The sequence below is a fragment of the Lonchura striata genome, chromosome 13, assembly GCF_046129695.1.
Source record: "Lonchura striata isolate bLonStr1 chromosome 13, bLonStr1.mat, whole genome shotgun sequence".
Lineage (NCBI taxonomy): Eukaryota > Metazoa > Chordata > Aves > Passeriformes > Estrildidae > Lonchura > Lonchura striata.
The window spans coordinates 12,866,080-12,887,727 of NC_134615.1; the positions used below are offsets into that span (position 1 = coordinate 12,866,080).

At 43.4% G+C, this 21,648-nt stretch overlaps 1 protein-coding gene across 2 annotated transcripts; it reads left to right on the top strand.

Moving 5' to 3' along the window:
* The first annotated feature begins 322 nt into the window (after nucleotides 1-322).
* RBL2 (RB transcriptional corepressor like 2) lies at nucleotides 323-20,270 on the top strand. Of its 2 annotated transcripts, none has more exons than XM_021555048.2 (22): nucleotides 323-517; nucleotides 2,162-2,292; nucleotides 3,463-3,663; nucleotides 4,366-4,430; nucleotides 7,700-7,828; nucleotides 8,628-8,788; nucleotides 8,894-8,958; nucleotides 9,665-9,851; nucleotides 10,538-10,704; nucleotides 11,199-11,308; nucleotides 12,176-12,279; nucleotides 12,650-12,787; nucleotides 12,986-13,150; nucleotides 13,699-13,810; nucleotides 14,384-14,656; nucleotides 14,955-15,226; nucleotides 15,801-15,977; nucleotides 16,144-16,215; nucleotides 16,595-16,709; nucleotides 17,681-17,883; nucleotides 18,100-18,264; nucleotides 18,594-20,270. In XM_021555048.2, exons 1-22 carry the CDS (start codon nucleotides 323-325, stop codon nucleotides 18,762-18,764), a joined length of 3,378 nt encoding a protein of 1,125 aa, XP_021410723.2. In that variant the 3' UTR covers nucleotides 18,765-20,270. The 2 variants fall into 2 exon arrangements, with proteins under 2 accessions (XP_021410723.2, XP_021410722.1); XM_021555047.3 differs by having other exon boundaries at nucleotides 345-517; nucleotides 18,097-18,264.
* Nucleotides 20,271-21,648: the final 1,378 nt, after the last annotated feature.

A 21,648-nucleotide genomic window follows, 5' to 3' on the forward strand; every position in this document is an offset into this window, starting at 1 on the left:
GTGTGTTTGTGTCTATTCGTGTACAGCCGCAGCCGGCCCGGCCGCTCTCCGCCCGTTCCGGGCTCCCCTCACGGCCCCGGCCCCGCCCCGCCCGGGGCTCGCGCGCCGGGCGCGCTCCCGATCCGCGCCGCGCGCGCGTCTCGCGGTGCGTGCTAGGAGCGCGCGCCGTGCGCCTGCGCGCGGGCGGGGCGGGCTGTTGCCCCGCGGGCCAATGAGCGGGCGCGGCGCGCGGCGGGGGCGGGGCCCGTCCCCCGGTGTTTGGATTCGAACGCGCGGGGCGGCGGCGCAGGCGCGGAGCTGCCCCCCAGCGGCGGGGCGCGGCATGGCGGGCGAGGAGGCGGCCGGGGCCGAGCCGGGTCCCGCGGGGGCCGCGGCCGCCGCCCCGTCCCCGCCGGGCGAGGACGGCGAGACCCGGCAGCGCTACGAGGAGCTCTGCAGGAACCTCAACATGGACGAGCGCGCCCGCGCCGAGGCCTGGCTGAGCTACCAGAGCATGAGGCGCAACTACACCCTGGAGGTGAGGGAGGGGTGGCGGGGCCGGGGGGAGCGCGGCGGGACGCGCGGGGGAGGTGCGGAGGGGAGGGACGGCGGCGGGGGCGCGGCGGCCTCTCCCTCGCACCGCCCGGGCGGCCGGGAGTGACCATCGCCACTGGGAGTCATAGCGGCGGAAAGGTGTTAAAAATGGAAGAGCCCCCGCCACTGCGGTCCCTCGGCTCTCCGCAGCTCGGCCGGGCAGCGGCGCGGCGGCCTCGGCCGGCGCGGGGCCCGCGGGGATGCCAGCGCAGGTGCGATCACATTTGTCACTTATTTCTGGGGGCTTGCGCGGCCGCGGCACGGCCCGGGCCGGGCGGGTGGAGGGTGGAAGGTGAAGGGTTGGTCGCGTCGTTCTGGAAAACAGGAACACGCGGTGACGCGCCCGGGAGCTTTTATCGGTGCCTTCCCACAGCAAAGGTGGCGCCTGTGATAACCGCGCTGCCCCGCGCTGCCCCCGCGCTTCCCCCGCGCTTCCCCCGCGCTGCCCCGCGCTGCCCCCGCGCTTCCCCGCGCTGCCCCCGCGCTTCCCCGCGCTGCCCCGCGCTGGCCCGCGCTGCCCCCGCGCTGCCCCGCGCTTCCCCCGCGCTTCCCCCGCGCTGCCCCGCGCTGCCCCGCGCTGCCCCCGCGCTTCCCCGCGCTGTCCCGCGCTGTCCCGCGCTTTCCCCGCGCTTCCCCCGCGCTTCCCCCGCGCTTCCCCCGCGCTGCCCCGCGCTTCCCCCGCGCTTCCCCCGCGCTTCCCCCGCGCTTCCCCCGCGCTGCCCCCGCGCTGCCCCGCGCTGTCCCCGCGCTGCTCCGCGCTGCCCCGCGCTGCCCCGCGCTGCCCCCGCGCTGCCCCCGCGGCTCTCGGGCAGAGCTCCGCGCCGGGCTCGGGGCTGCGGGAGGAGGAGCGGCTCCGGCCGCGCCGCTGTCCCGTCGCGGGCGGGCGGCGGTGCTCGGGATCGAGCCTTGCCTCGCACACCCCCAGGTGGGCGCTCAGCCGGGCCCCTGGCACCGCGGAGCCCGACAGAACCAACAACCGCAGCATCGAATTCCGTTTGGCCCCTTCTTTCTTCCCGTTCCTTTTTCCACTGAGGTGTTACTCATTGCTCAAAGACGAAGAATAAAATTTCAAGTGCTCATTAGAAATAACTTCTTTCTTTGGGTACCGGATTGAATAATTGTTCTGCTGTTTAATACAGAGCGAAATGGAAGCAATGTTTTTCTTTTCCTGCTGTCTCTTCAGGGCAGAAGGATGTTTTGGTTGCAAGAACTATAGTAGTTTCTCTTTTTCTCTTTTTTTTTTTTTTTTCTTTTTCTTTTAAATCCAAGCAGTACAAAATGCTGTAGATGAACACTAAAAATATATTTTCATATACTGAAAATATATTGGATATTTTGAGTCAAATGTAAATGTTATAATGGCAACTAGTAGTTTTGATGCAGTTCAGTGTTCAGTGTCTATTTAGCACCTGTTTTGTTGCAGTTAAAAACCCAAAGCGCAACAGAAGTTTGAAACAGCAAATCTACTTTCTCACTGGTTGAACTTCATCTGTTTGGGACAGTGCTTTTCCCTGCTGCTGGGGTAGCTGAAAAAGCATGTTTTTGTTTTCAGTGCAGTTTTTTAGATGCCTGATGTTTTGATTCACAGGGAAATGACATGCATTGGCTGGCTTGTGCCTTGTATGTGGCTTGCAGGAAAGCAATTCCAACTGTGAGCAGGGGAACAGCGGAAGGAAATTATGTGTCCTTAACCAGAATCCTGCGCTGTTCAGACCAAAGGTAACTTTTATTCTTGCTGATTTTTAGACACTTAAAAAATCACAAAGAGTGCTTATCACCTTGTGAAATTGGAAATCGAGAATAAAAGCTAAATGTGTTTCTTGTTTCCTGTTTTTGAAGTCTGTGTAGAGTCTATATCCCCAGAATGTTTGTGTTATAGCCCACTGCCAAAGAAGTAGGGCAGTACTATGTTCATGAAAACGCTGGTTTTCAAAATGAGAGATTTACTTCCTTCACTCAAAGGAGCAAGAAGCCAGACACTGAAAAACCATGAATTTTGGGAGTGTGCAAATTGTGAACTTTTCACATGAGAAACCATTTGTAGTTCATTGTGAAAATGTTCACAAGCTTTATCTCTGTTTTTGCATAAGACTTCACTTTTCACATGGTTTTGGTAAAATCATTAAATGAGGTCAGAATCTGACAAACAATTTTGTGTCAGATGCTTATGTCTATAAAGTAATAAATAAAAGCTTCTGAAATAATTGACTTTATTAGAAATCTCGTTGTTTTCTAAAAATTCCATAGATTCTCACAAAAAAAAGAATGTTCTTACGTACTTCTTAGCCGGTTTCCTCTACTGTTGAAGCATTGCTGTTGATTAAACAATGCAAAAGCTTTCCTCTATAAGCTTTTATTTTCCAAATCAGAAATTCAGGGAACTGAATGTTGATAAATTGGTTCCGTGATCTGGACTATCAAGACTAATAACACTGATAAAGAAGATGAAGATAAAGAAGCTGTAAAGGAATTAAAGCCAAATTTGCAAAGTGCAATTTTCTAAAACTTAAGAGGTTTCTCATACTTTGTAGAATATTCTTAGCATTGTAGATCTCATAGGTTGATTTATTTAAATTAATAAATTATTCAGAAAAACAAGGCAAATCTGATTTCAAATTAATCTAACTGTTGGAATTGATTTTGGCTTTGTGAGAAGATGCCAGACCTGTGAGTACATAGTTAATGGGGTTATCAGCCAAGGATCTAAAAATATTTCACGAGCTGTCTGAGCTCATCCATGTTTATGGGTGAAGGACTGGCTCCGAGTTCATTGTCATGTTTGCAGAGCCACCATTTCATCAGTAGTTCGGGCAGTAAAAATTGCACTTTTGTTGAAAATGTAGGGTTTAATTCTGCATGAAAAACTAATGGCCCATTCGGTATTTGCAGCTTGATTGAGTTTTTTAACAAGATGAAGAAGTGGGAAGACATGGCAAATCTACCATCCCAGTTCAGAGAGCGAACTGAGAGATTAGAGAGGAACTTCACTGTTTCTGCAGTCATTTTTAAGAAGTATGAGCCCATTTTCCAGGACATTTTCAGGTATCCTCAAGAAGATCAACCTCGTCAACAGAGAGGAAGGAAACAGAGGTGTGTTTCTATTATTTCCAGACCGATTTTAGAGCATTACTTTAGTGAATATATAATGAAGTTGATTGGTTGTTTTAGTTGTATTTTGACTGTATTTTCATAGTTGTTTATAATATCAGAGTTGGTTTGTCCTTTCTTGCAGTAAATTTTTTATGTCTTTTTCAGTTTCAGATCTGATAGGGGCAGGAAGTCCCAAAACTGCTGAGTTTCTGGTGATTTGGGGGATGGGAGAGAGGGGAGAGATTTCAGCCTATAGGCAAGGGAAGCACTAGTGTTGTAAAGATGGGAAAGACAGGAATAATCTGATCCTTTTATGATCTGCATGGCATTAATAACTCACAGTACTGCTCATTCTGTTTCACTGCCCAGTAATTCCCATGGATTTTGTCATAGCTACAGATCTTGTGGATATTTTACATTATAGTAGAAGCTTTGTTTCATTGTTATTGTTTGTATTTGGAATGCTGTGGAATTGAACCTGTAGGCTGAAACTGGGGTTCCAGTTGTGCCTGCACTAAACCTTCTAGGTTTAGTGCATCATTCTGTATTTCCTTTAGCCAGAGTTTTGTGGCAAGGGTGTAAGATTTCGGCCACACTGTAGTAAAGCTTAGCTTTCTCTTTGAATTAGTGACTCTTGTATGATGTTTTATCAATTTTGATTCATTGAGCTTTTTGTCTTCTTGCTGTATTTTCCTCCAAAAGACGACAACCCTGTACTGTGACTGAAGTTTTCCAGTTTTGCTGGGTCCTGTTCATTCATGCAAAAGGTAAGGGATCTGAAGGGAATTAAATACAGCAGACATAATTTTATTAGTCATTGTTTTATATCAGTCCTTAAAATACCCAATAGGTGCAGTGTAAATTTAATCTTTATTTTAAGAGCAACCTTAAAGCTTTTAGGAACAGTAGAGAATTTCAGATGTTGTTCTCGATAGTGACTGTTGGGAGAAAAAGGAAGGAGCAGGATTAAGTCCTCATTTTAGGCTTCAGTTGTTCAGTCACAGCATGTATAGTCTAAAATCTTTCCCCATCAAATCTGTGTCTTCAAGAGTTTCCACATCCCTAGGACTTGTTTCAGGTCCTACTTTGGTGAGTGTTCACTGTGAGTGATGTATAGTAAGGTAGTGCTTTGGGGAAGGTAAAGACAGGATTAATATTCCACGTGGAAAGAGCATCATTGTAGGTTCAGATCCACTGATGATGTCCCGTAACTTGACTTTTCTTTCATAATATAATACCTGTTGGAGGAAAACCAATATTTTAATTTCTTCAAGGAAAGGGATAAAACACATTTTTTTTTTTATTTGTGAGTGTGTGGTGGGATGTGTTTTTTTGCAAATTTGAAAGAGAATCAGTGTTAAGATTCCTAAAGTGTGCTATGATTTCCTTAACTGGATGATTTTGAGGCTAGGCTGTGGCAGTATTGAATGCCCTGGCACTAATTTTGTTCAGCACAGAACTTTGTTTACAAAGCCTTTCTTTCTACACTATACCACACTGCAGAGGGTTCCTGGCAGCATTGCTGGACCCCCAGCACCACATCCCTGCACAAAAGCAGGAAGGGAGTGTTGGGGCACAAGTGCTGCTCTGAGCACTCCATACTGTGAAGAAGATGCTTTTTTGTAAGGCTGCAAATTCCACCTTATTGTGCAAGAGAAGTCTTTCCTAAACAAGCATGGTGCTTTCAGCCTGAAACACAGCATGATTTCAACCACTGATCCCAGAGCAGACTTAGTGCTGTGCTTACTTCCAGTTAGTCAGGACTTCACTTCCTTAGCACAGGTAGGCAGCTGAGAAAGTAAGTAGGTCAGTCTGGAAAATCACAGGTTTTTCTTTTCCCTTCTGTAAAGTCCGCACTTCTGTGGGAAGATTGGATGGATGACAAGGTGCAGAGGGACTTTATGGTTCTTCCTGTTGCTAAGCTAGTGACTGATATGTTTGAGTTACTGCATCATCCACTGACTACATGTTAATGACAGATTCAGATATGGGAACTAACCCTATGGAGAATACCATGTTGATAACACATCCAATTGAATTTTACAAGGAAAAGAAAAAATTACAGTGCGGAGAAGCTGTAAAGTTACTAAATGATTATTAAAGTGTGGCAGCACTTTAAAAATGGAAACTGAGTGTTAACTGTTAAGGCATTGGATGTTGGTGTGAGGTTTTGTGCTGTGTGGTTTGGGGGTGGGCAGTAAATCCTTATCACAGCAACCACACGGCAGTGGCAGGCCCAGGCTTGTCTGCTGCTGCCGCCCATTGCCTTCAGTTCATGCACTGCACACTGAGGGAGCCCCTTCTTCAGTGGGACTGCACTTCAGCAAACTCTGTAAGAACTGCTCTTCAAACTCTTACGTTTCTTTCTTTAAACCTGAGGGGGGGAAAATACCCGGTTTTTTATTACTTGATACAAGGTTGTGAAAAGGAGCCTTGTTTGAAATGTCAGCAACAAAAAATCACTGTGGAACTACTGGTACTGTGAATTTATTTTTGTGCTGACAGTAAGGATTGCCATGGTAGTTGTCATGGTTGTGGAATTGAACTTAGGTTCTGACAGTTACTTTGAAAATTTTATCAATTAAAGGTTTACTAATAGTATTTAGGATTGTCATTGCTTTGCTGTGAACCATGAATGATTTGTAAATAACTGATAAGTGGATAAAGTTACTTAAAATTTCATTTTGGGGTTCATTATTTTAAATAATTTAAATTATCTGCATTTAAATAATTTTTCTTCTATCAAACATGGAACCAGAAAATAACATAAATTTGAACAAACTGGTATGTTACTGATAAAAAAAGAACAGCATAATTAAGAAAAAAATTGTAATCATATATCCATTTCAATGTATTCTAAGTGAATTTATTACTGTATGATAGGTTTCTTCAAGAATTTAAACCTTTTCTTCATAGTGGGCTCAGCTAAGTGATTTGGAGCTTCCCTGAGAAAAAAGGGAGGGTGGAAAGAGTGGAAGAGTCATTAGTATTTAAGAACTAATAGAAACATCATGCTGTGCATGAAGAGTAACAGAATTGTGATTTATGTTATTGATTAATTGTATAATTTATTTCACTAAACTATTTTAGCTATGGTCACTCCCCTAGAGGAACATCATAAACATAAATTAGTTCAATAAGGAGTAATGTACAACTCTTCTTGTAATCTTCGTGAAAGGTGTTAAAAGAATGAAGAGGTTACAAGGACTCTTTTCTGCAGGAAAATGATAAATAAAAAATACTTAATAAAACAGGTCTAGAGATAGGCGCATTTTTAGCCCTTCTGTAAAGCACAGGAGAAATTAAGTTATATTTGTTACTATTTATGAGTAACACCAGCAAATTGTTTGGCAACAAAACAGATTGTTAAAAAAAAAATCTGACTTTGAGCTAAGTACAGGTTTGTTCTGGTAGTGAGGGGCAGGAGCTGAAGGAGGGGGCAGTTTCTGGGCTGTCTGAAATCCTGGGTCTAGCCTTGCCAAAACTGCAGCTGTTTACAGCAGTGCAAAGCTGGGGAAAAGGGGAAAAGTTGAGTCTCAGAACCCATCCTACTCCTCCTTGGCCTTCAGAGCAGAATTTGCTTGGGGCAGGTGCAGTGAAGGACGTGGCTGTGCCAGGCAGTGGGGCTGGTGCTGCCAGGGTTACAGAAGCACGTTCTTCTTCCTTGAGGCAGCTTGCAGGATACAGTTTGTGCTGCTTCAAGTTATTTATGCACTGCTTAATGAGATTACTGTGAACGAGGGAGCAGAAACTGCTTTTTTATCAATATCTTGGTAAGGTTTGATTTCAAAACAGCACAATATATTTGGGTTCCTTCACAGTTCTTGTTTCTGAAAAAGTATTTTACTTTTATATTAGTTATATGTTATTGTGAGTCTGCTTTATTGCCTGTGTTGCTATCTAGATACTTACAGTCACCCAACTCTGTGTTTCCAAGATTCTACTACTGATTGCAGTACAAACATCTACAGTCTCTTGGTAAAAAAAGTCTTAAATTCTTGCTCATTTTATGTCTTGTGTCTTTCTAATATTACAGGAAATTTTCCTATGATCAGTGATGATTTGGTCAATTCCTACCATCTCTTGTTATGTGCTTTGGATCTCGTGTATGGAAATGCTCTGCAGTGTCCCAACCGTAAAGAGCTCCTGAATCCTAATTTTAAGGGTATGTTGGAAAAAAGAAAGTGATTTGTAATACATGAGAACTAATGTTTTCTGTATCTGGCTACACAGTTCCATTCCTGTTAGTGTAGTATGCAATAACAGACTAGTGAATTTTGTCAATAATACATTAGGTCAGGAATTTGATGTACTGTGGAAACAACCTTGAAGGAAGTTCCAGAGTAATACTTTGTGTTAATGAGAGTTTAATGTCAGTGGAAGAGTGCATAGAGACACAGCCATTACAGTGAGACTGGGATGTTCTGTGGTGCAGCAGTTCAGAAGGACCCAGGGCTCAGATAGGAGATTTGTTTCTCTCTCATTTCTGGATTGCTGCTCTTCTCTTTCTGAAGAGAATAGAAATAGATTGACTTGATAACCACAAATTCAAATGAACAGTGAGAAGATGCCTTTGAATTTGTGATTTAACTCTTCCCAGGCTTGCACTTCATTTTCAGTGCTGTACAGGATTGGCCCTCACTTGTAGTGCTTCAGATGTGACCTGGGACTATTATCTCAGATAAATATTTTAACTCACCAGTTTGATTTTCTTCCCATTGGAATTGATATATGTAATTTTTATCACTTGGTAGCTAATGTTTTTAAATCTCTAACTCAAAATTTGCTTTGATATAATTACCCAGTTGAGTGGGCATTATGTAATTAGTTGTTATTTCAAGAGAACTAATTAGTTTGCTGTTCTAATTTCATACTACCTTGACTACACAGCATAGAATTTAAGTTTAATGAGGAAGCAGGATATTTATTTGCAAAATTAAATCATACAATATTCTGAATTGTAGGTCTACCTGAAGACTTCCATAGTAAGGATTATAAAGTATCATCTGATCCTCCCTGCATCATTGAAAAACTGTGTTCTTTACATTATGGATTAGTTTTAGAAGCAAAAGGTATAAAGGAACATTTTTGGAAGCCATATATTCGGAAGCTTTTTGACAAAAAGGTTGGTCAGTAAATTTGTAATGTAGAAGAATCTCTCCTTACTTGTTACCTTCAAAACCTTTATAAGAAATGAAGTGCCGATCCTTTGTTCTTAAATGTCTTACAGCTTTTAAAAGGAAAAGATGAAAATCTGACGGGATTTCTAGATCCTGGGAACTTTGGAGACAGCGTGTAAGTCCTGTGTGTGGCTTGGTGTGCAGGAGTGTCCCTGTGTGGCCCAGCTGCACTTGTCACTTGATCTGAGTGCTGGTGGCAGCCGTGCCTCGTGTGTTCAGCATGTCCATCAGCACTGCCTCCCTGTTCTGGCCATGCTGGGGCTGAAGCCTGCTTGGAAGAGGGGCAGTGCTTCAGGATGGTGTTACCTGGTGTCTGCTGTTATTCTTACGTTTCTCTTTTCTGGATTTTTTGTTTGTGTGTAACTCTTGAGTTACTATGAAAAAGCTGTGGGAGCACATTTAGCAGGAAGTGAGAGGGGGAAAAATGGGTTTGGTGGTACTTAGAGATGTTTATGGGTATAAATACCCATAATGATGTAAAAATTATATAAATTATATAAATGGTTTTGATATAAAAAATGGTTCAGTGTAGTTTATAATACGATGCAGTGTAAATTTTGAGTTTTCAGGAAATAGGAGTTCTCAGTGTTCTACTCTGTTCTTCCTTCAGCTGGATAAATGGCAGGGCATCAGATACTTAGGGAAAATAATGTCCTTAACACTGTCATGTATAAGGTACTGTAGATCTTAAAGGAACTTCAGTGAAGGCCAAAAGAAATTTGAAGTAGCTTCCCCCAGGCCAGAACTGTGTTCAGTGTGTGAACAGATGAACAAAGCAGTCTAAATAAAGGGTGTTTGTCTGCCTTTCCTTTCTGCTGCAGCAAAGCCATCAACAAGGCCTATGAGGAGTATGTGCTGTCAGTGGGAAACCTCGATGAGCGAATATTCCTTGGCGAGGATGCCGATGAAGAAATTGGAACTCTCACGAGGTGCCTAAACACACCTTCAGGACAGGAAACAGCTGAAAGGGTACAAGTGAAGCATAATTTGCAGCAGCATTTTGACAGGGTGAGTATGGCATGGTCTATGTCGCTGTTTTTATATGCCACTCTCCCTGGCTGCCTATGGAGACAGAAATACACCTTGTAGGCTGGGAAGAAAATGGGTGTGGAGTATTGGGAGCTGGACTTCATGGTAGGATGTATTGCATTTGTTAAAAGAAGTTACTGTGTGGTTAGGTAATTGGAAGATGCATTGATTTTGCTGTGTTCTAATTGGATATCCTTGATGTTACATTATTTTAATGTGATGGCTTGATCTGATGCAAACAAACTAAAATGTTGATCAGAAGGACTTTTCATGTTGAAGGTTAAACTTGCTGAAAGGAAGTCCTGGCTCAGTACACTTTTGCTATGAGCTACAGCTACCTTCATTACTTGGGCTAGGAATAGATACTGGGATTTAGGGGGTATTTTTGAGATTGGTCTAATAATTTCACACTCAATTCCAGCATCTGCATTTCAGAATAGATCACGTCCCCTCTGCTTACAGAACTGATACAAACATCTGAATACCACAGACAAATTCTTCATTGCTCTTACCTGAGTCATGGTCTGGTTTGGGCTGTTTGATTAGGAGCCATTTTTTCCTTAACACAATGTAAGAATTCTGCAGATGGATGTTTCTAGGTTATGACCTTTAGCAAAGTTCATAACAGAGTCCATGTGTATATGTGGTTATTTTTTTATTTTCAGTCCAAATCACTCAGGACCACAACCCCCCTTACTGGCCGCAAGTATATTAAAGAGAGCAACCCATATGTGACACCTGTTTCCATAGCAACCTACAGCCTGAGCCGCCTGCACACGATGCTGGCAGGGCTGAAAAATGCCCCCAGTGAAAATCTGGAGCAAATACTCAGGTAAATTTGGTGTTTAGCCAAATGAACCTATTTTCTATTCTAGTTTGAACAGCAAACATTAATGCTGAACAGTGTAAATTAAAAGGTGAGCCAGTCCTTTACTACTGCAGTAAAATGGAATCCAGAGAGTCATTTATGTTTCAAAGGACTGTTCTCTTTAGAGTCATCTGTCCTTAGAGATTGATGAACATCCACCATTTAAAACCCAGCAGTTCTGGTATTCTCTAACCACAAGTTACCAGTATAAAATTTTCAAGACTTTTCCTCCTGCTTAATAAATGGCACTACATAGGAAATCTCTCCATAATGTAGGTGATGCAAACAAAACTATATTCTCCGTGTGGATAAACTGTTTTGCAGTTAGACACATTTGGGTCTGTTTGTATTGCTGTGCAATATATTTCTATTTTTTATGCTTTCAACATATAAAACAATAGGGTAGTTTTGGTCTTAGAAGGAATAGTATATTGAAAATGTTTCATTTTTATTTTCAGGTCATGCTCCAGAGATCCTTCTCAATCCATTGCAAACAGAGTTAAAGAAATGCACGATGTGTACTGTCAGAGCACTCAGTCTGAAGGAGAATTCAGTAATTTTTCCAAAGGTGGGAAACATTTTACTTATCCATAAAATGCCTGTAAACACATCCTTCTCTTGTAATTAAGTTTTACATACAGGTTATACTTTGGCACAGATGTCTTTTCTACTTCTCTTGCCTTTTCCTGTGTTCTTAAGACATAGCAAATTTCAATGCTGTGTAAAATTTTATAATCAGCCTTAGCTTGAATCGCCGGAATTTGATCATACTTTCAGCACTAGAGAAGTGAAATGAAAAAGACTTCTAAGTGTACCACTTTTTCTCTCAAGTATAAGATTATTATGGCATGGATTTCTGTGCTGGTAAGGAAAATCTGAGTAACTGTAGTCTTTCAAAACCCAACACCAACTTCGGCTTACATATGAGGATGGATTAGTACAGGTATTAAAATTGTGCCAGTATAAACACAAAAACATGATTTGCAAAGTTGTCTTGATATCTGAAGTGCCTGAAGATGGATTGAATATAAAGAAGATGCTCTTGACCTTGTTTCTTAATAAGGCCTTCCTTTGTTCTTGTCAGCTTAGTTGCTTCAGTGTTTTTTGCTGCACAGTGCAAGATGGATCCATACAGGTGCATTTTCTGAATTTGCATTGTATTTCTTATAGTAACATTAAGGAATGTTCTTATACATGGTAATGTAATACTGATACCCAAAATCTGGGTTCAATAGCAAGTTACTCTGCTGTGCATTCACAAGTCAGTGCAGTGTAGGAGATGGATTCCTACATTATTAACTTGAAAGTAACTGGTTTATTCCTGAAGAGCAGTATGGAAATCCACACAATCTATGCATTTCTGTATCTGAAGATGAAGAATATAATACTTTTTTATTGCATTTTACAATATTGCTTCCATTTAAACTCCCTGCAGATGTTGCTAGTAAACATTTTCGTCGTGCTGAGATGCTCTACTACAAGGTCTTGGAGTCAGTTATTGAGCAAGAGAGGAAGAGACTGGGAGACACTGACTTATCTGTAAGGAAAACTAATCAAAGGGTTCCTCACTTTTAACGTTGGACCTGAAAAAAAGAACACAGATGTAGAGCAGAATTGTCAGCTGTTTAAAATTAGGGTAAATCTCTGAGAAGAACCCTGTAAGTACACCTGAATGGAAGAAAAAAGGTTCAAGAAATTGTGTTTGCAAACACAAAGATAGATGAAATTTTTAATGGCTCATTAATTTTTAATGAGCCATTTTAAAGATGGCTCTGAACTCAGTTCTGTCCCTTAAAAAATAGCTTCACTTTTTATAAGCTTGAGAATCTTGCTGTCGAGACAATAGAAAGTGTTTTATTGTTCTATAGTTACATTGTAAAATAAGCTTTAAAATTTGCAACTCTTACAGGCAATACTGGAGCAAGATGTGTTTCACAGGTCTCTGCTGGCATGTTGCCTGGAGATCATTACTTTTACATACAACCCACCTGGAAACTTCCCATTCGTCACTGAAATATTTGACATTCCAGTTTATCATTTTTACAAGGTAATGTGTTTGATAGTTAGAAATGCTTACAAAGTCATGAGTGCTCATTGACCTGTATGACAACCTAGGATTGAGTCACAGTAATGCAGCTTTCATATTTCTAATAGCCTCTTCTTCCTTGAAGATCAAGTATTGGAATTAGAGCTTTGTTTAAGAATGGATCTATGAAACAAGTGATCCTAATTATCCACTGCACAGGTAATTGAGGTTTTCATTAGAGCAGAGGATGGCCTTTGTCGGGAAGTCGTGAAACACCTGAACCACATTGAAGAGCAGATCCTGGAAAGTATGGCCTGGAAACGGGAATCCGTCCTGTGGGACAGGATCAGAGAGAATGAAAACAAAGTTCCTACTTGTGAAGAGGTGAGCACATCTTTCTGTGTGTTACACAGCTTTCATAATCAAACAGGATGGCAGGGAGAGGACTTGGTACCCTGAAGGAGAGGCCTTGCATGTCCCAGTAGCAGTTCCACCAGCCCAGCCCATGAGTGCAGGGAAAGCAGCAAGTGCCATGTGCTCTGGCCTGGTCAGGGACATCTCTGTGGAGACATCTGCAGCAGAGATGATTCTCACCCGGTATTTCCATCCAGTATTTTATTGGTGTAGCAGAATAGTGAACAAAATGGTCAAGCAGGGAAGGTTTGGACCAATAACTCTCAGAAAGATTTTTACACAATAAATATGGTAAAAAGTATTCACAGTAGCCACAGAAAGACTATTACAGTGTGTATCTTCAGAGCAGCACCATCACTACTCACTACTGGTTTTGTTGGCCTTAGGGTAAGTTTGTCACTTTTTTTGTTATTTTTCCACAAAGTTTCGCTCTTCAAAATTTATAGCACAGTGGCTGTTAAAAATTGCTGTGTAGTTAATGTGTGATACAGACACTAACAATAGGACAAATGTTTTAGGTAATGCCACCTCAGTACTTTGAGAGATCTGCTGGGAGCAGTGTTGTAGGTTCACCATTGACACCACGGCGAATAAACGAGGTTCGTGCTGAAAGCGGAGGACTGGGAAAAGGTGAGATTTTTTTAAAGCAGAACATGCTGTACATTGCTTATTTGGATTAAATTATGCATGGGAAAAAGCTGCTTTAATGCCAATGTACAGTTAGCTGCAAACACATTGGTAAAGGGTGTTTTTATTGCAGCTCACAGAGTTGAATCAGAGGTCTAAGACTGATGGATTCATCATTTCACTGCTGATAGGGTCTTCTCAGGTGATGGATATGAACAGCATCTGTCTGTGTGTGTTAAATTGTATTTATACATGCACACACACACACACAGCTTACACTCTAATTGGTTTGCTTTATTGTTATACTAGAAAAGAAACCCCACTATGTATTATGTGACATCTCAAACATTTTCCACTAGAAAAAATAAAATACAATGTATGAACTTAAAAAAATATTAAATACAGCATTGTTTAATTAATTAATTAAGTCATCTCTAAAAGCAACTTGTATTTTTTTTTCCTGAAGAGCTGTGAATGACATATTTTGGTTTGCATTAGATTTTCACCACCTTGTAAAACAAGGGATTATAAAACAAGAGTTAAATATGTATCCGTGTGTGTGTTTTTCCTCCCCAGGCCTCTCCTCCCCTCCAGCCACGCTGTATGACAGGTACAGCTCTCCCACAGCCAACCCCACGCGGCGGCGCCTGTTCGCTGACAATGACGGTGCCCCCGAGGGTGGCACGGCCGCCAGGGTGCCCCCGCAGCCCGTGGTGAGCACAGTGCCCGTGCAGAACGTGAGCCCCGAGGCCGTGTCAGTCACCCCGGTGCCTGGCCAGACCCTGGTGACGGTGGCAACGGCCACCGTGACAGCCAACAACGGGCAGACGGTGACAATACCCGTGCAAGGTGAGGGGAAAGCTGCTGCACACCATTCAGGCTTGTTCCATCAGGGTATTAGAACATAGCCAGGGAGAACTGCATTATAATGAAAACCTGACTTCAACTTCATTATCTTCTCATCTCATGATGAACTTTCCAAAGTATGTTGATTAAACAATTTCATACATAATATACTAAATGTCTAGTTATTTCTAGCTAATAAAAGAAGTACTGAATTATTTTTAAAAACTCAACGCCCCCCTCCCCTGCACACACACCCCCCCACACAGCTTGCTCTTATTTTAGGCTTTTTGTTGCATTACAGGTATTGCCAATGAAAATGGAGGAATAACTTTCTTCCCAGTCCAAGTAAATGTAGGTACCCAGCCCCAGACTGTGTCTGGGCCCATGCAGCCTCTGAGTGCCCAGACTCTGGCTGGCACCCTGAACCCTCAGCTGGCTGGGGCAGCGCTGCAGCTGCCAGGCCAGTTAACAGTGCAGCAGATCTCCCCTGGAGAGCAGAGACAGACCCAGCACGTCAGTGCCACAGCCGTCAGGCCTCGCAAGATGGGCTCACTTGCACTCTTCTTCAGAAAGGTACTTTTTGATCTAAGTTTGCTTTGCTTAGTTCTTATTTTGGTGAACTTGCAGTAATTTTAAAAATACACACTTACTGGTTATAATAATGAGGGCATATTACTTTTAATTTATACCTTAATTATTCATACACACCTGAAGAGTAGTTTTCTCTTGCAGATCACTTCCCACTAGCAAAGAAGTGTACTGGCACACCAGAATCTGGAAATAGATTCTGTACTTGGCCAGCAGGTTCTTAAAGATGTCCCTTTTCTTAAACGCTCTTCCAAAGAAAGAGGTTAACTTTTGAGACTTCCTAGTTTATTCAATATAGGGTTGCTGTAGGCAACATAGTGCCCTTTCTGTGCCCAGGATAGCTTAAAATTTAAGCTTCAAACAAATGTTTTCTTAGCACTGACACCAGTACTGAGAATGTCTATGCCTTGTAAGCAAAGCAGTTAAATTTGAATTTAGTTATTCTTCTCTTGGCTTAGCATTTGCACAAGCTTTGCAGGTGTGCAAGTCTGAGCAACTCTTTTGCTGGGTCAGAAGAGCAGCATTGCTGTGGCCCTGAGCACAGTGTCCAATGTCACAGGTGTATCACTTGGCCAGTGTTCGTCTGAGGGACCTCTGTGCCAAACTCGACGTGTTGGATGAGCTGCGCAAAAAGATCTGGACATGCTTTGAGTATTCCTTGGTGCACTGCCCTGAAATCATGATGGACAGACACCTGGATCAGCTGCTGATGTGTGCCATCTATGTCATGACTAAGGTAAAGTAGGAGCAAAGAAAAAGACAAAATCTCCTTTAATACTTAATATTCCCAATACTACTTCCTCAAAAAACCCCAAACCAACAAACACACAGAACCACCCCAAGCCAAACAAACAATCCAATAACCTGCAGAAAAACTGAACCTTTTCTTGCATCCCCCTTAGGTTACTAATGAAGACAGATCATTCCAGAACATCATGCGCTGCTACCGGACACAGCCGCAAGCCAAGAGTCATGTGAGCACAGTCACTATTGTACCTTGTGGGATCTGGTTTATTAAATGCCTTCATTCTAGCTTGGGAGCAGATCACTTGGCAAAGCAGCACATAGTATTAAGGGAATACAATCTGTGAATCATTCTCAATAGAGAGTGGTCATATGCAAAATCCTGCACTACTGAAAGCTTTTTATACTAATCTGTACCTAGAATAGAAAATGTTCTTTACTTAAAACCGAAGGAGGCAGTGCCCATGGGCTATTACTCCTCTTAGGAGGCTGTATTTGGCCCTGCAGGAAGCAGTTTGGTACCACAGTGAAGTTCTGGCAGCAGACAGTTGTTCCCTGGCTGGGTGACTGCTCCACCTGCCCTGCTCACGCTGCTCCCTGTCCCTGCAGGTCTATCGCAGTGTCCTCATCAAGGGCCGCAGCCGCCGCCACTCGGGCAGCAGTGACAGCAGCAGCCAGCAGAACTCACCCACAGACAGGAGCAAAGACAAGAACAAAGAAAGAAGTGAGTGACTCCAAATCTCCAAATGCCAGGTGTTTGGGTTTAATTCCATTTCCAAAACTACGTGCGTAAACTCTGAGTCGGATTTTGTGTTGTTTCACCCCAAACAGTTCCTCCTTCGGTAAACTTAGACACAATTAAGAACACATTGATAAGATATAAAAGTTGCTCTAAGCCAATGTTTTTATTGCACCCACTCTGACAGTTTCAAATCCCTCCCCACGTGCACTTACCTTGGGAATTTGCTGTGCTGGCCTGAGCTCTGAGATCAGCTCACACACCCAAGAACTTTGTAATCTTTGCAGAATGAGGAAATGTGGGCTAGCCCAGGTTCACAGTTACTCTTAACACAACTACAGAGCTGCAGCAGTTTCTTTTGTAGCACTGTCTGCCTGCAGAAATAGGAACACCACCCACAGCATTGACTTCAGCATAGCTGACAGCTCTGGGGATTCTTCCCTTGATATGTGAACTGACACATTTTTCTTAAATTAACTTTCATAAAGGAAACTGAAGAGGTGATGTTGTGTACATTTTCAAGGTATTTAATAGATGATGGAGGTATAAGCAGTAGGTGGTATATTTTCTGTCAAAGGGAGTGACAGGGAGGGAAGATTAAAAAAATACATATATTTTGCAACTTCCTGCATTAAATTACCATGAAGTGGTATTTGGCCAAGCCAAATATTTCTCCTACTGACAGAAAAGGATTACCATTCTTTCCTTGAAATGGAGCCAGGCAGCACCAAGAGCTAGCTACTGTGTAAAAAGTGTAACACAAATGCTGATAAATGGAGTTTCAGCTCTTTTATATCGTCATGCAACTCAGCTCCTACAGCAAATCCCCTGCAGTTCGTCCAGTAAGAAGTTAGAAATCAACCAAGCTTTTGTGTAGGGGACAACGCTCGGGGATCTGAAGAGGCAGAGTGCTGGTGGCACTCAGCCCGTGTTCCCGGTGCCCGTGTGCCCTGCAGGCAGCCGTGACTCCAGCCCGGTGATGCGCTCCAGCAGCACCCTGCCCGTGCCCCAGCCCTCCAGCGCGCCCCCCACGCCCACCCGCCTCTCGGGCCCCAACAGCGACACCGAGGAGGAGGAGCGCGGCGACCTCATCCAGTTCTACAACAACGTCTACATCGAGCAGATCAAGGACTTTGCCCTCAAGTACACTTCAAATGCAGTAAGTTAAATTCTTTGCTTTTTCTTAATAAACAGAACTTTATCTACTGACTAGTAGTGAAATTTCCTTAAATTAAAAAATACTAATCTGGCCAATAACACAACAAAACTTGCATTTGTTGTACACTGTATGGTATCATCTGTGTGGAAAAGCCTTGCTGCAGTGAACGCTGAGCTCAGGCTGCAGCTGCTGAGTGTCTCTGTTCTCTCTGAGCAGACGGAGTCCCCCCCGCTCTCGCCGTACCCCTTCGTGCGCCTCGGCTCCCCCCGCAGAGTGCAGCTCTCCCAGCACCACCCCCTGTACATCTCGCCACACAGGAACGAGTCTGCCCTCTCTCCCCAAGAGAAAATATTCTACTACTTCAGCAGCAGCCCCTCAAAGGTGAGACAAGGGTTTCACTTTGATTTTTTAAATCCTTAACTGTTTTTTTTTGTTTTGGTAGTGAAATTAGCAAAATGGTTTTGTTTACCTTGTCCAACACATACATCACCTAAGGCTCATCAAACTGCCTGTGCAGCTGCCACAGCTGTAGGGCTGGATGGGTCTTTGAGCTCTGCATGCAGATACACAAATACCTTGGTACAGTACAGATTTCCACAAAAGAGCCTGTCCAGTCCCACTGCAGTGCATTTAACAACAGTTCACATCACATTGGGGCAGTCACAAAACAGTGAGAGTCAATCCTGCTTTTGCTCCCCTGCTCCCTCCAGAGGCTAAAGGAAATCAACAGCATGGTCCGAACTGGAGAAACACCCACAAAGAAGAGAGGCATCCTCTTGGAAGATGGAACTGAAGCCCCAGCCAAGCGAATCTGCCAGGAGAATCACACGGCTCTGTTAAGACGGCTCCAGGACGTAGCGAATGACCGAGGGTCCCACTGAGCCTGCACAGCTCCTCCCTGACTGCGCCAAGCCTGGGCCAGGGCACAAGGGGGGACAGCTCTGGGGACAGTGAGGATCCATCTCAGACCTGCAACACAACTCCAGGCCCTGCTTAAGCTCTTCACAAAGCAAGTGACCCCTTTGCAGCCTTGCCTGGAGAACATATCCCTAACCCATCTGTGTACCTCACAGCAGGTATTTACAGCTTTGCTTTAGTCAGTGCTTCACCCTTGTCAGCTGTGGCCAGGCAGGTCCAGGTGCCTCAGCATGGAGCCCTGCTCCAGAGTACCCACCGACAGTGTCAGGGTTCCTCACTAACCCCCTCACAAACTTATCAGCTTAGGAGTAACATTCTCACACAGTCCAGTTCTGCTTGCAAAGGGACAAGGGGTGTGTTTTGAGCCCTGCAGGAAGCTGGATGGATGGACTCTCTCCAGATTCAGGATGTCCATGTGCCCTTGAGAAGCAGCATGGTGTTGAGCTTTAATGTGTGGCCCTTTGCTGTACCAAGGGCAGTGATTGTGTTGATTGGTTTGAGCTGTGCAATGCTTGAAAGTGAACTCATGTTACCAAGGTGACACTTGGGATGGGGCTGTGAAGCATCATGTTTAAAGCAGATTAATTTTGTTGTATATTTTTAATGGCACTTTCTAAATGTGAATATTTTTTGCAAAGGCTGACTTCAGCTGTCTTTCTGTACTGAAACAATTTGACTTTTGTATTTATTTCAATCTGACATCCCGTTGCTCCTCTTGCCAGCAAATGGCATTAAGAATTCAATGTAACTCAATGTATATGCAGCAATGAATGCAGGAAGCCAGGAATGGGTGCTTTCTGCAAGGAAGTTTATATGCTTGTTGCTTTTCTTGATGGCACTGTAGCCCTTGCTCACTAAGCAGCAGAAAGGTGGTGCCCATCTCCTGAAACATACACTTAGATATTTTGTTGGGTGTTCAAAGGACAGGGCTTGGCAGTTTGGTTTTGTGATTTGGGGTTTTTGTAAAAGGTCTAAATCAGGCTGCTTGGGAGAAATCCCTCCCCCACTACCACACTCAGCAGGTGCTGCACATAAACTTACCACTTGTTTTCATTTAATAAAATAGGTCCAAAACACCAGACTTGTTAGGAAAGCATCAACCCTCTCCCACAGTAAAGGATGCCAGTCCTCTGCTGGGGAGGGGGTGTTTTTCATGTAAGATGGGGCACACTCAGGTTCCAGAAGGCTTTCTGAGGAAGCAAAAGCTAAAAGCTGTTTTCAGTCATTCCTGCCCCTCTGAAGAATAGGAAAATTTAAGACTTAACTCTTCTATAAATGAACTACAGTAAAATAAAAATGATTTTCTTACCTGCGTAACAAAACCTGAAGTCCAGAAGTTGTGTAGATGTTTCTGTAAAAATATTTATGGAAGTGTCAGACAATTCTTGTTGTTACTATGTTCCATTAACTTCACTTTGTATGAAGATATTGCAATTGTATTTTTCAATAAAGACTTTATAGACTCTCAAGTTCCTGTTTGTATATGTGCAAAGCTAGAAAGTCTGCAGCAAGGACTTCAGTCCCTCACTGCAATTGAAGGTTTAAAAATAAATAAATGATGACATCTTAGTCACACCACAAGGGAAAGGATTTACTCCTGCCCTGGTTTAGTCACCGTGGTTGTTCCATGTGTGTCCCCTCCTGCGGTTTTATCAGCGGGCACCAGGCAGGGCCTGGGAGTGACAGCAGTGCCAGGGAATGCCCCAGCTGCTGCTCCTTTGGCAGAGGAGGAGGCGGGTGGCTGCCCCACTGCACAGCACTGGAGGCTCCAGAGCAATCTGCCCTCCCTGCAGGAGCTTTTAACACATCTCACAGTGACAGCAGAATTATTTCCTGTATGCTGGGTACTCCCACTCCAACTGAGGGAAATTTCTGAACATTCTCAGTAGTTAAGAACTGGTTGGTGCTGTATTTGTACCTTTAGGTGCACTGATTCTCCCTTGCCTTTTTACCTGGGGGGGCCTGAGATTATTTCATCAAATGCTGTTCTGTCCCTTTCTGAAAACAAGTTGTGAAGTCACCCTCAGGTTTAACTAATAATAGAGATAGAGGTTGCAGTTTTTACTTCAAAGAAAATTCTAAAAGCAAACAAAAAAAAAAACCAAAACACTACCAGAGGTGTTCCAAAGGAAAAAAAAAAAAAGGCATGTAAATTAAAAAAAAAAAAAAAGTCTGAAGTGGTTTCAAATAATTTCTTTCATGACTTAGAACAATTTTGTTGGAATCCAACTGCAATCAGCAGAAAAATTCTACTGGTGTAACTTACAGATCTCTTGGAAATCTTTAGAAGAGTTCAGAATTTCAAAGATGCTGTTCAGAAACATCACCTTGCCAGACCTTACTCTTTCATCAGATTATGTACCTGTTTTAGGAAACACATAGTACAATCCAGAAGAAAAGGAATTGATTTCCATGGCACTGTTTCAGTACTCGCTCACCTAGCTTGCTCCTGAACAGCTTCTATTAAGACACAAATCTGATTACAAAAGTACACAGCATTCTCTCCCCTTCCCCAGTCTAATGAAAAGAAGAATTTTTCAGATTATTAATTCTAAACCAAACCAAATTCTACATTCTCTAAATAAATAAAATTATTCTCAAACTGCTTTTAGCTGTATTTAACTTGGAGCAAACCAACTTAGTGACCAGCCTTGCAGGGGTCTGTGACCACTCTGAGAGAAACAAAACTTACTCCACTGACCATCACTCCCAGCATTATCCTGTCATTCCTCCCGGGCACTGTTCTTGCCAACTGTGCTGTTTCCTGGCCAACAGCAGCACTGGCAGCTGGGGCTGTGCTGCAGCTGAGCCCAAAGAGCAGCCCAAGATTAGAGGGAATTTAACTTC